General features: G+C 38.6%; 1 protein-coding gene across 4 annotated transcripts in view; it reads right to left on the minus strand.

Moving 5' to 3' along the window:
- The window catches only part of APPBP2 (amyloid beta precursor protein binding protein 2), an 81,648-nt gene continuing 66,940 nt past the window's right edge, over positions 1-14,708 (minus strand). For all 4 annotated transcript variants that reach the window (XM_021929120.2, XM_031657488.1, XM_021929122.2 and 1 more), the window contains 4 exons: positions 13,509-13,594; positions 11,195-11,385; positions 8,423-8,588; positions 1-4,731 (listed from right to left, as the gene is read on the minus strand). In XM_021929120.2, coding sequence (XP_021784812.1) covers positions 4,478-4,731; positions 8,423-8,588; positions 11,195-11,385; positions 13,509-13,594 — 697 coding nt within the window. In that variant the 3' untranslated portion in view covers positions 1-4,477. The remainder of the gene's footprint in view (positions 4,732-8,422; positions 8,589-11,194; positions 11,386-13,508; positions 13,595-14,708) is intronic.

Here is a 14,708-nt window from a genome sequence, read left to right on the forward strand (position 1 = left end):
TGCAGGAACACTATATTTATTAGGTCAATAATTCATTTTTAGCAATACAAGTACAGAATAATATCACAATGCTGGTTACAAACATACTTAGTATGGTTTAATAGTTACAAATAATGGTGGGCACTACAAGTTGGTGAGAATGATATGAAAGGTCATCCTGACACAATGAAGAACTGTCTTCAAAAATCTATTTAATGACCTTAGATATTTCTATAGAAATTATTGTGGCACTATTAGTGGGGATTTTCACGTAAAGATTGTTAGTGTTTTGCTTTTAACTGTTACATTAAGAACTTTTAATTTTGAGCCTATTAAACTAAAATCCCCTGATGCTTAATAAAGTATAAAAATAGTACTGACCTGGTAATATTTAATAAAATGTAGCATTCATTCACATCATAAAAGTAGAACTAAACTGAAAAGTTTTAGTTACCATGGCAAAATATCTTCCCATAAAAGGAATATACAGAAATGAGTAATGTTACACAAACAGTACCTGCAATGGTTATTTAGTGATCCAACACTTAACTGTGCACCACAAACCAAGTTTTCTAGATATCTATATATAGCATATAATTTTAATCTTAAATTTTACTCTTGAAAAACATGTGCACTTCAACAAACTCACTAAGGCCACTCATGCTATAGATACCTAGGATTGCAATTAGAGAACAGTATTATGCAATAAGTCCTAAAGCACACTCCTTCTGATTATCAACAGGGTAAAACCAGTTTTCTGCCTAAAACATTCCTGAGATTTATGGACAAAAGTAGTGTTGAAGCTGGAGATTAATCCAAATGTCATATTAACAACAAAAAATTTCCTAGCCAGGCGTGGTGGCAGGAGCCTGTAATCCCAGCTACTCGGGAGGCTGAGGCAGGAGAATTACTTGAACCCGGGAGGCGGAGGTTGCAGTGAGCCAAGACGGTGCCATTGCCCTCCCAGCCTGGGCAATAACAGCGAAACTCCGTCTCAAAAAAAAAAAAAAAAAAAAGAATTTCCTGGCAACTAAGGTCCTCCACAGTCAAGAGGTGAAATACACATTCACTTTTAAAGCAAAGGTAAAACTCTAAAAAATTTGTACTTATAAATTAGTGTTTCTCCAGTAGTAACTTTGCCACCCGGGAGGGGGGGAAAAAAAAGGAGCAGCAAGGCTACAAATTCTAGGGAAAACATAAAAAGTGGCAGTTAACGATACCTGTTACGAGCAAATCATTATTTCTACGTATAAAGTTTCAGCCAAAGGCTTCAATCATGTTTCGGCATGTGTTTACTGAGTTTTCTGTCTGCACTATTAAGGAGCAGCCAAATGGCACCTTCATTATTTCTAAGATCGCAGCCTCTGTACTTAATTTTCATAAAATTATAAACTCTTCCCAACAGGCTAGGAACAAAGGTCTTTCTCAAATCCTTTATTTTCACAAATGAAAAAATACCTGGGCAGGGGTTACTACAAAGCAACAGTGAGTCAGTTTTTAACCAGGCAGAGACAGAGATCTGATGGTAATTAGGGTCTCAATCCCTTTGGCAAAGTCAGCTTTGAGGACCCATAAAGATTATGCTCTAAAAATTCCAATTGGCTCTATTAAATGGAATGCAGGCATGAATGGCCACCTGAGCGACACATGCGAGTGCTGACGGAGCTCCCTGATGCACCCAACTGGAGTAGCACCGAACTTTAGGAAGAGACTGGGTAGAAGAGAAGAGTCAGAGAAGGATGAGACCAAAGGCCCCTAATTTAACATGACTTTGCTGAACCTCCAGAAAAATCTTTAAGTTGGCCAGGGCTTCCTTACATACCTCACCATATGTAAAAAGTTTGTGCAAGTTAACTTATTGTGAGATAAATTTTATTATTTTCAGATTTTTAAAAAACCCAATAAATCATAGTGGCACACATCTAACTTATCCTAAACATCCCTACTTAAAGGATGAATCTTACACTTAAAAGTCATAGGGTATTATTCTTCATTAGAACCAGAAATAATAACATATTAAGTCATATCCCTAACCAAAAATGGCAATCTGTTTTCTTAGCTAGTGTATGCACAAAAGTATATGGATTTACAAAAAAAAAAAAAAAAAAACTACATTAAAGCAGTGGTGATAAGGAGAAATTGCCAATAATGATGTTTCAAAAAAACACAACTGGCTGCCAATTGACATTATCACCCTGTGATCCTAGGCTTCTACATATCATGTTGTTTTATCACTGAGTGTGAGCTAAGTTGAGTTCAAACTGAGTTAGGGAGGATGAGGCTGTAGGTCATTTGTTTATTTTTATCCTAGGAAATGCTGTATGTGCACAAAACCAAAAAATACAGATTGAAAAAAAAAAAAACTTCATATGGAAACATGTTTCAAAATATTTATTGAAAAACAATTTACCATGACATTCCTATACCACAAACATATCACTGGATTCTAAATAACCAATAAAAGTATACAAAGCCTATCCTGAAAATATCTTTGGAGGTATTAAATATATAGGCCCATGAGGATAGAGCTGAGTAACTTAAAAATGTTAGTCCTTGGTCACAAAGACTATTTGGTAATTAATAAAGAAGTGCCTCTTGACATTAGACTGCAATTAACTGAGGGGTGGGGGGCAGCTTCATAAACTGCAAGTACATCAATTTACTCTTTCCAAAATTTAAAAAGAAAATAATTCAATTTAAGGAATAAACTCAGGTTTCTAAATCACACAGTTATCATCTTAGGGTGTGGGCATGCTTCATCTCTTTCAGTACATCCCCCAACCAACCCCCTCCTAGAGAACTTAAATGCACTGGCTCAAAACTAATAGGACTGCAAATAACAGCTTCAAACAAGGTTGGGAAGTTGAAAAAAGTGCTTAAAATATTAATAAAATTTGAAATCTACAATTTTTCTATACTCAATGTGGCAGACAGCTTAGATTTTTTCGCCTCTCACCCAACATGTATGTTAAAAGAAAACTAAAATTCAGCACACATCCATTCACCCACAGACTACTCCAAGCATTAGCTAAGAGCAACATCTTTAACAGCCAAGTCATGAACCCCTGAAAATAGGGGGGAACCCAGATTCTTAACTATAGAAGCATCAGATGGGCTACTACAGTAAGAATTGAGGTAACAGCAAAATACCTTTTTGTTTCTTGAATTGCTACATGTCACAAATTCTTAAATTTGATTATTACCTCATAATTAAATAACCTGACTGGCTTACAAAAAAATCAAATCAAAACCCAATAAACAGAAAGACAAGTTAGTGAAACAGTTGTATTATTAGGGGATCTTTCCATTTGACTCCTAGATTTCAAATGAAATGACCTAGTTGTATTACTATTTACCATAAAAATGGAGGGTTTTCTAAGACTTATTTTTGGGCATTCATTTTCATTAATCTCTATAAACCATACAGTAACCTAACATTTCCATCTGAACATGAACTTTTTCATGACTCACAGTCAGTATACTTGTTAACTGCATTGATTACTAGGGCAACATTCAAAATGAGGGGGATGGCTGCAGCCGATATTTATAGACTTGCTTATGGCACTGCCATCTGTGTACCTTGACTAAAAATATGCCATTGAAATTGCCAAACTTCCCTAATTTGGTATCTATTACATAATTTTTGCATTATTCTTTTTCATTATACATCTAAATGAAATCATTCTACTGATAAAAGTATACATAGGATCTAAAATAATCATCTAAAGCCTCTGGTCCAAATAACCACCTTCTACATAAGGCTGGTCCTTTTTAGATCCTCCTGGTCCTGTTAGCAAATGCTATTAGAGCATCTTACATTGTTGTACCAAAAAAAAAAACACAAAAAACAGTCAGAAGTGCTGGTCTATCAGATTTCCTGTTACTTACAGATCAACACTGGTCCAGTTCAGATGAATCGGACAGTCCTTTCCTTGTAATACAGAGTGGTTGTATCCACTTATCCAGGCAAGGTAGCCAAACATAAGTCAGGATGTCCCTCTTTTATTAGTACTTGTATTAACTTTTCTATACTGCATATAAAGATTTTCCCATAAAATTCCTTTACACTACAGTATTGAATACCTCCACATGGAAGAATTACATATTAAAAAGTTGTTAAAATCATCCTTACATAATAAGAATGCAACTCTTTTAAACTCTTAAATAGTTTTATTTAGGGGTGTGTTTTATTCTTTCAGGCTTTCTGCAAAATGAATTTTTTAAAAACAAACAAAAAAAAGATTTCCTGTTGTTTGTTCTACGAGGTTGAAAATGTGGGCCAGACTACTTACACATGCGGTACATGCTGAATATAACTGAATATATGCTTATTCCTACAGACACTCTGCAAGATAGGGATCACCCAAAATAGGGTCTTCAATGGACTGGACCAGTGTTTCAATGCAAATTCCAGCCCCCCAAAACAACATGGTTTTGATTTCACAGTATGAATTCCCTGGAATCCGGGAAAAGGTAATTGGTTAACTGAGGTCCTCCCTCAGCAGCTCGGTCCCTCAACATTCTGAGAAATCAGGAAGGACTGCACCACTTCTTCAGTGGACTGGGGGCTGGTGTTGACATCTTCAAGAGCATCTGTCACTGAATACTGCCGATCTCGCAACCGGTTCCAGTTAGACAGAACATTGTGATATTCAAACACTTTCTCGTAATTTCCAATGGAGTTGTAAAGTTTAATGAGACCTCGATAATCATATTCTAGTCCACTGTAGCCTTCACCAAAAAGTTTCTTCCCTGAAAGTAACAAAAAAGGAAAAAAGAAAAAAAAAGAAAGCACAAAAGCACAAATAATGAGATAACAAGCAATTTCTATAATAGGAACAAGTTCAATTCTTTAAACAGGGAGGCTTAGGTTTATTCCCCTGCAAAGAATAGATGTAATTCTTGTATCAGCATCCCCCAAATCAGTCCATGAGCTATCACTAAGACTAAAAAAATTTTCTCTTGTCTAAAGCTGGCCTCACTAGAACAGAATTATAAAAATTCATGGTTTGAAGGAACTGTTTTAAAGAGATCTCAAAGAACAGCAGCATCTCCAACAACAGAAAAATACACAGGCACAGGCCAGTCATGCTGGCTCACGCCTGTAATCCCAGCACTTTGGGAGGCCAAGGTGGGTGGATCACCTGAGGTCAAGAGTTAGAGACCAGCCTGGCCAACATGGTGAAACCCCATCTCTACTAAAAATACAAAAATTAGCTGGGCATGGTGGCGCATGCTTGTAATCCCAGCTACTGGAGAGGCTGAGGCATGAGAACCGCTTGAACCCAGGAGGCAGATGTTGCAGTGAGCCAAGATCAGGCTGCCGCACTCTAGCCCGGGTGACAGAGAGAGACTCCGTCTCAAAACAAACACAAAAACCAAAACACACGCACAAGGCTATTCACTGCAACAGTATTTGTAATTACAAAGTAACAGAAACAAATGAAAACATGTAGAATGGTTTAATCAACTGTGGTACCTTCACTCAATGGCATCCTATGTAGCTGCAAACTGAGGGGGAAATTCTGGGCTCTCTATAAATGGTTACGGAGTGACTGATGGCATATTGTTAAGATTCAAAAATGTAAAATACCAAAGAGTATCTATAGTGTGCTATCTTTTGTGTATGATAGGGAAAATAAGAAAATATGTATCTGTTCATTGTGCAAAAAGATATACAAAAACAATAAACCAGAAACTAATGAGACTGGTTATCCATAGTGAGTGGGTGGGAACTGGGTAGAAGAAATCAGAGAAAATGACATGTCTCTGAGCATATCTTTCTGTATAGTTCTAATTACAGTCCATTAATTAACTCAAAAAATTAACAAAATAAAGAAAGATGGATAGGAGCAAAATTTAACATGTTAAATAAACCTAATTGTTTTGCAAAAGAATAACATAACCACATTGAAGGAAGGGGGTGTAAATAACCCCAAGTAACTTTTGAACACAGTATTCTGAATATATACTACCTTCAGGCTAAACAAAAACTGTAAATGAATATTGAACTCTAAGTAGTAGGTCTGTTTTTCACAGTGGTATGGGTTAGCAACTCTTAAACTACATGCACCTGAGGAATGAACAAGTCAGTCAATACATTATAGATAATAGGGAAACCACATGTATATGGACAAATGATTTATGATGAAGACAGTATCGCAGAGGGAAAAAAACAGTATTGTGGCCAGGTGTGGTGGCTCACACCTGTAATCCTAGCACTTTGGGAGGCCCAGGCGGGCAGATTGCCTGAGGTCAGAAGTTCAAGACCAGCCTGGCCGACATGGCAAAACCTTGCCTCTGCTAAAAAATTACAAAAAAATTAGCCAAGTGTGGTGATGCGCATCTGTAGTCCCAGCTACTTGGGAGACTGGGACAGGAGAATCGCTTGAACCCAGGAGGCAGAGGCTGCAGCGAGTCAAGACCACGCCACTGCATTTCAGCCTGGACGACAGAGTTTGAGACTGTCTCAAAACAAAACCAAACCAAAAAAAGTCTTTTGAAGAAATGGTCTTGGCTTAACTCTATGTCCATACTGGGAAAAAAAAATCGAATCCCTACTGCACACCATAAACAAAAATCAGTTTCAGGACTGTAGATCTAAATATAAATAAAGTTTCCTGAAGATAATTTTCTAGAAAAATATCTTTATTACTTTGGGAAGGAGTGAGCCATTGCGCCCAGTCAAAAAGATTTCTTAAACAGAATACAAAAAGTGCTATTCACAAAAGAAAACACTGACGCAGGCTAGGCGCAGTGGCTCACAAGGCCTGTAATCCTAGCACTTTGGGAGGCCGAGGTGGGCAGATCACAAGGTCAAGAGATTGAGACCATCCTGGCCAACATACTGAAACCCTGTCTCTACTAAAAATACAAAAAATTAACCAGGTGTGGTGGCGGGCACCTATAGTTCCAGCTACTCGGGAGGCTTAGGCAGGAGAATCGCTTGAACCTGGGAGTTGGAGGTTGCAGTGAGCCAAGATCGCGCCACTGTACTCTAGCCTGGGTGACACAGTGAGACTCCCTCTCAAAAAAAAAAAAAAAGAAGGAAAGAAAATACTGATGCATCTGATTACATTAAGGACTGGCTGGCTGGGCACAGTGGCTCACGCCTGCAATCCCAGTACTTCGGGAGGCTGAGGTAGGAGGATCACTTGAGCTCAGGAGTTTGAGATCAGCCTGGGCCAAGATTGTGAGACCTCATCCCTATTGAAATTAAAAAAAAAAAATTAAACGGCTGTGCTGGTACATGTCTGTAGTCCCAGCTACTCAGCTGAGGCAGGAGGATCACCTGAGCTCAGGAGATTGAGGCTGCAGTGAGCCCTGATTTGCATTCCAGCCTGGGTGACAAAGTAAGATCCTGTCTCACACACAAAAAAGAATTATTGTTATTTAAAAGGCTCCATTAGGAAACAAGCAATAGAATAAGAGATATGTGCAACACATGTAACCAACGAAGGTCTGTCATATTCGTATCATATAAAGAACTTCTACAAGTCAGTAAGAAAACGACAAGATAAATCAGTATAAAAATGGGCAAGAGTTTTAACAGGCACTTCATAAGATGATGGCCACAGATTCCTTATTTGATTTTGTAATAGTCCTGAAATGGAAATCCAAATGTTCCAAATGTTCATTAACAGTGGAATGGATAAATGATGACATCCTAATCTAGCATATGGCAGTGATATGCAACATCACAGATTTTACCATTATTGTTCACCAATAAGTCAGACACATAAAAATACACATTGTATAACTTTATCAAGTTCAAAAACAGGTAAGCCTGATCTATGATGTTAAAAGTTAGGAGAAGGGAGGGGGAGGAATGAGTGGGCAGTAACTGCACAAATACTTTAAAATAACTACTTTTGCCTACACATGACACTCTGCTGTCACACTTCTTACTACTGGCTTCAGTATCAAAACAAGCACCTTTAGCAAAATGTTCCAGATGATTTTTGAGTGGTTCCTGAATATCCTTAGCAACTTATCCCATTTAAGTCTATTTTATTTTATTAACTATTTTACTATTTTATTTTATTTATTTTTTTGAGATGGAGTCTCATTCTGTTGCCCAGGCTGGAGAGCAGTGGCCCAATCTCAGCTCACGACAACCTCTGCCTTCCAGGTTCAAGCGATTCTCCTGCCTCAGACTCCTGAGTAGCTGGGACTACAGACACGCACCACCATGCCCAGCTAATTTGTTTCTGTATTTTTTTGGTAGAGATGGGGTTTCACTATGTTGGCTAGGCTGGTCACCAACTCCTGACCTCAAGTGATCTGCCTACCTCGGCCTCCCAAAGTGCTGGGATTACAGGTATGAGCAACGACACCCAGCCCCATTTAAGTGTTTAATAACATTTTCCTTATACAACATATAAGACATGCTGACATGCTGATTTGTAATCAACTGACTAAAGAAAATTTAAATGTAACATACCAATTGCTATAGATCGCAAATAAAGTTTCTCAGCATTTTCATACTGATTCATGTCATAATTATATAAAGAAGCCAGATGTCCGACTGAAAGGGCTACTTCATAATCTTCTTGACCAAGAAGTTGTTCTTTAATCTGAATTGCTTTGATGTGCATTTCTTCGGCTTCCTGAAAAACAATTATGCCATATCAATCATTATACTTTTTCTCATCAGTTTTTTTTCTCAACAGTTCTTACTCAATGAGCAAAACTGATCTAAATGCCAAAGACATCTTATGAATGCCATAAAGTAATTATATCAAAGAACATACTATGTTATTCCAAAAACTGCCTATGGGAAGCATTACAGAGTTTTGGAAACCGCAGATAAACTGATGACAGCAATAGTATCCTATGCCAAAAGTAACAAGTGAAAACTTATCCTGGTAATAAAAAATTGTTAGAAGAACAATTTTTTAGAACAAAGAAATTTTCAAAATTAATTATTACAAGAAATTGTTACAAGAAATTAACAAAACATTCTAAAACAAAAATTACTTCCTTTGGTTAACACAGTTAACACAGTCCAAAATTTAGTTGAACCTTCTTAACAAGCTCTATATCATAATATGTTAATTTACACGGGTATATACTTCATTTTTTGGAATTCTGACAATTTTTTTTTTTTTTTTTGGTTTGGTTTGGTTTTTGAGACGGAGTCTGCTCAGTCGCCCAGGCTGGAGTGCAATGGCCGGATCTCAGCTCACTGCAAGCTCCGCCTCCCGGGTTTTTACGCCATTCTCCTGCCTCAGCCTCCCGAGTAGCCGGGACTACAGGCGCCCGCCACCTCGCCCGGCTAGTTTTTTTGTATTTTTTAGTAGAGACGGGGTTTCACCGTGTTAGCCAGGATGGTCTCGAACTCCTGACCTCGTGATCCGCCCGTCTCGGCTTCCCAAAGTGCTGGGATTACAGGCTTGAGGCACCGCGCCCGGCCTGACAATTTTTATTCCAACAAACTAAACTCAAGGTACTTCAGGGATATATAGGTTGCTTTTCAGGTAAAGAAGACCTCTCACTCTTTCCTTACTGTGATCCCAAAATTAGTAATATTAAGAATTTATAGGCTGGGCACAGTGGCTCATGCCTGTAATCCCAACAGTTTGGGAGGTTGAGGCAGGCAGATTGCTTGAGCCCAGGAGTTCGAGATCAGCCTGGGCAACAGGACTGGGCAATAGGGCAAGACCCTGTCTCTACAAACAATACAAAAATTAGGCAGTGTGGTGGTGTGTGCCTGTATTCCCAGCTACTTGGGAGGCTGAGGTGAAAGGATCGACTGAGCCCAGGAAAGTTGAGCCTGCAGTGAGCCATGATCATACCACTGAACTACAGCCTGGACAGCAGAGTAAGAACCTACATTAAAAAAAGAAAAATTTGTAACTCAAAATTCTAAAAGACATTGAAGTTAGTCATATTTATTGCTACAATTAATAATACTTGTTGCAATAGCTGACATTTCTTGCACACCTGCCATGTGCCAGGCATTCTGCTAAGAGCTATACTTAGTATATACTAAGAATTATATATCAATAATTATATACTAAGAACTATGTTTGAAGTCAAGTATAGCAATCATATTTGTCTTTTTTTTTCCTTATCTCAAGTACTACTTTCATATATTAATCTTTTTTTTTTTTTTTTGGATGGAGTCTCACTCTGTCACCCATTGGAGCTGGAGTGGAGATCTCGGCTCACTACAATCTCCACCTCCCAGGTTGAAGCAATTCTCCTGTCTCAGCCTCCCAAGTAGCTGGGACTACAGGTGCATACCACCATGCCTGGCTAATTTTTGTATTTTTAGTAGAGACGGGTTTCACCATGTTACCCAGGCTGGTCTCGAACTCCTGACCTCAAGTGTTCTGCCCACCTCGGCCTCCCAAAGTGCTGGGATTACAGACGCGAGCCACTGTGCCTGGCCTCATATATTAATCTTTTTGGTTTGATATGTTTCCTAATTTTTCATGATATATATGTATTTTTTTTTCTGGAGACAGGCTCTCACTCTGTCACGTAGGCTGGAGTGTAGTGGTGTAATCACAGCTCACTGCAGCCTCAACCTCATGGGCTCCAGCCATCCTCTTGCCTCAGCCTCTGGAGAAGCTGGGACTACAGGTGCGAGCCACCACGTCTGGCTAACTTTTTCTTTTTTGTAGAGATGGGATTTCCCTATATTGACCAGGCTAGTCCTGAACTCCTGGCTTCAGGTGATTGTCCCACCCTGGACTCCCAAAATGCTGGGATTACAGGCAAGAGCCACTGTGCCTGGCCCACGGTCCTGATTTTTAAATTTTATTTATATTTTGACTATTTTTTGTTTGTTTTAGAGATAGGGTCTCACTCTGTCACCCAGGCTAGAGTGCAGTGGTGTGATCAGTCACTGCAGCCTCAACTTCTTGGGCTCAACTCATTCTCCTGCTTTAGTCTTCCAAGTAGCTAGAAAGACAGGTATGTGCCACCACACCTGGCTAATTTTTGTAGAGACAGGGTCTCCCTATGTTGCCCAGGCTCGTCTGAAACTCCTGGTCTCAAGAGACCCTCCCATTTCAGCCTCCCAGAGTGCCAGGATTATAGGAATGAGCCATTGTGCTTGGCCTATGTTGTTTTATACTCGCTATCCTCTCAATTCCTTTGTGAATAAGATAAGTGTATAATTTATTTGAGCTTACTTAAGATTATTTAAGATTCTATTTCATTACTTAAGATTAAGAGAGAAAAATATAGTAAAACATGATTCTACCTTAAATTTTCTCATTGACTGATAAAGTCTTCCAAGGTTTCCATAGTGTTTTGCAGTCTGTACATTAAATTCCCCAAAAGCTTTTTTAGCTAGTTGGAGTGAAGACAGGTGCAAATCATGAGCTTCTTGAAGCAGCCTCTGTTCAGTTTCCTTATTATGACAGTCAATTGCAATCTCCTCTAAAATAAGTGCTAAAAAAGAAGGCAATAAATTAGTGTACTTCAAAACTGTCTACCAAAGCTAATAAGAACATTTACTTTAAACTTAAATAATAAAAATGTTTACTGATTATATTTATATGTGATTATGGTTTGGAACTGGTCAAGATGAAAGAATTCCACTTTAACAAAAAAGTACACTTTTTGGTGGTCATTCTATTTTGCACAGTACATAAATTCAAATTTAAGAAAAACAATGGTATAAACGATTTTGCAGAATTAGTTTCTATTTTAATAGACTGCTATACTTTGCTGATGTGAATTTATTTTTCAAATTAAATGGAAGGACAAGGCAAGTTTTTTTTTTTTTTTTTTTTGAGATGGAGTCTCTCTGTGTTACCCAGGCTGGAATGCAATGGTGCGATCTCGGCTCACTGCAACTCCACCTCATGGGTTCACGCCATTCTCCTGCCTCAGCCTCCCGAGTAGCTGGGACTACAGGTGTCTGCCACCACGCCCGGCTAATTTTTTGTATTTTCAGTAGAGACGGGGTTTCACCGTGTTAGCCAGGATGGTCTTGATCTCCTGACCTTGTGATCCACCCACCTCGACCTACCAAAGTGCTGGGATTACAGGCGTGAGCCACCACGCCCGGCCGACAAGGCAAGTTTTTAAAAGTTATGAAACTGTGTCAAGGAGTACCTAAGCACTTTTGAAAATTTTGAAACCACACTTTATAAAACATAACCTTTAACCAAACACAGCTAAGAACTGGTTTCCTCCTACTCATCTGACCAACCAAATCAGGCAAAACATTTCAATTTCAAAGCTGCATTCAAGACTTTCAAATTCTATCTAAAGTCTTAAGAATATACATATTATTTTACCAGATAATTTGATTTCTTGGAAAACTGTCTATGTACACAAAGGTAAGAAAAAGAGATTTACTTCGCTGTAGCATTTTTAAAAAATAAAAGGTTAAAAACAATTGTAAGAGTCAAATTAAAAAGGTAAGGTTAAATACATTAGAAAAAAGAACATATGTAGAGACATGAAAAAATGTTTGTAATATACTGAATGAAAAAATCAGATTATAAAACTAAAAAAAAAAATTTAGTTATCTTATTTGAAGTAATAAAAGTCTAAAATAATATTCACCAAAATGTTGATTGAGGATTGGTGGGATTTTAAGGCAATTTATTTTTTCTCTTTTCTATCTAACATCATGTATTACTTGTGTAACTTAAAAAATACAAACCTAGAGGGAGAAAAACCTCAGTTCCAGAACTAAGGTAGAACATACCCAACATGCATGGAATTACCACATAGGTAACCCAATCATGTTAGCAAAATAAATACATTACATGAAAAAGCCTTGGTGGTAATCAGAAGGAAAGTTAAAATAAGAAATGGAAGATAGGGGTATTTGGCAAGAGTCTTGCAACATTCAGTGTAACCTGATATGAAGCTCAGGATAAGAATCCTGCACTACAAAGCTAAAGTTATGAAACCCATCTTCTATCCATGTTGTGCAGAAACATCTGTATTATTCTTCCATGAAATCCTCAAAAAAAATTAATGCATGCATGAGTGAATGACAAAAAGGAAAGAGAAAAGAAATAAATTCTGGCTTATTAACATTTTTTTTTTTTTTTGAGACAGAGTCTTGTTCTGTTGCCCAGGCTGGAGTGTAGTGGCACGATCTTGGTTCACTGCAACCTCTGACTCCTGGGTTCAAACAATTCTCCTGACTCAGCCTCCCAAGTAGCTGGGATTACAGGCGTGTGCCACCACACCCAGCTAATTTTTGTATTTTTATTAGAGATGGGGTTTCACCACGTTGGCCAGACTGGTCTCAAACTTCTGACCTCAGGTGATCCGCCTGCCTTGACCTCCCAAAGTGCTGGGATTACAGGCATAAGCCACCAAGCCCGGCCTATTAACAATGTTTTATGAGAGATGCAAACAGTCTTTCATTATGAACCACTGGAATCCCTTAAGTAGAGTTGTGGTAAAATGGCTATCTAGTAATACGTAGACACAGTCTAATCCTCTGAGAAAATCCTCCAATCCTCTGAGAAAATAAACAAATATCCCTAATTTTATACCATATATCATCTATTTTAAAATATCTGAGTCTAGATTACAAAGGATACCTTTCACCCTCTTTGAAGAAGCCAAAAGAAGATGATCTTCAGGTAGGATGTGGGTAATGATACCAATAGCTCTTTCTGCATGAAATCTGTAATACAGATAGATACAGTCTGGTATTTCTTTTTAGTTACAAATGATTTAGAAATTTTAAAAATCACAATCTGTAATATAATACTGATAGAAAGTACTTCTAAAACTATCTATGGTAAAGATTCAGCTTTTTGCTTTGAATTTCCAATCTGCTATAGACTGAACTTTTAATACCCAACAGAGACTCCCATTTCCCTCAGAATGAAAGAGAAAGTCTTTACTACAGTCTACAACACTGTATGATCTTTCAGCCTGCTACTTCCCTGACTTCATCTCCTGCCATTCTCACACCAACCCTCTCCTTCCCCTCCAGCCACACAGGCCTAGCAGTTTCCTGAACATGCAGAGCATGTTCTCACCCTGGCTTTACCCTCTCTGCAATGCTCTTCCCCTGAACATTCTCACAGCTCGCTCCTCACTGAACATGTCTTTCCAGAACAGATCATATAAAAGGCCCTAAAAAAATTTACCATTGGCCAGGCGCGGTGGCTCACACCTGTAATCCCAGCACTTTGGGAGGCTGAGGTGGGCGGATCACCTGAGGTCAGGAGTTCAAGGCGAGCCTGGCCAACATGGTGAAACTCTATCTCTACTAAAAAAATACAAAAATTAGCCAGGTGTGGTGGTGAACGCCTGTAATCCCAGCTACTCAGGAGGCTGAGGCAGAACTGCTTGAACCCCGGAGGCGGAAGTTGCAGTAAGCCAAGACTGCACCATTGCACTCCAGCCTGGATGACAAAGACTGTCTCAAAAAAAAAAATTTTACCATCACTCTCTCAACTCTTAGCCTACTTTACTCTTCTTCACAACATGTATTCTCGCCTGACAAGTTTGGTTATTTGTTTATGGCCCATATCACCAAATAGAAGGTAAGCTATTTGTTTTATTGTCAGTTCCTTTCAAACACCACCAAGCCTCCTCTCCCCCATCTTCCAGGTAACCACTAGTTTTCTCAAATCTGTCTTCCAATTTACTGATTCTCTCTTTTGTTCTAACTAATCTGCTGTTAAACTTGTCTGCTGAGTTTTTATTTTGAGACACGATCCTGCTCTGTCGTCCAGGCTAGAGTATAGTGGTGCAATCATGGCTCACCACAGCCTCAAACTCCTGGG

The sequence above is a fragment of the Papio anubis genome, chromosome 17 (genome assembly GCF_008728515.1).
Source record: "Papio anubis isolate 15944 chromosome 17, Panubis1.0, whole genome shotgun sequence".
Taxonomy (NCBI): Eukaryota; Metazoa; Chordata; class Mammalia; order Primates; family Cercopithecidae; genus Papio; species Papio anubis.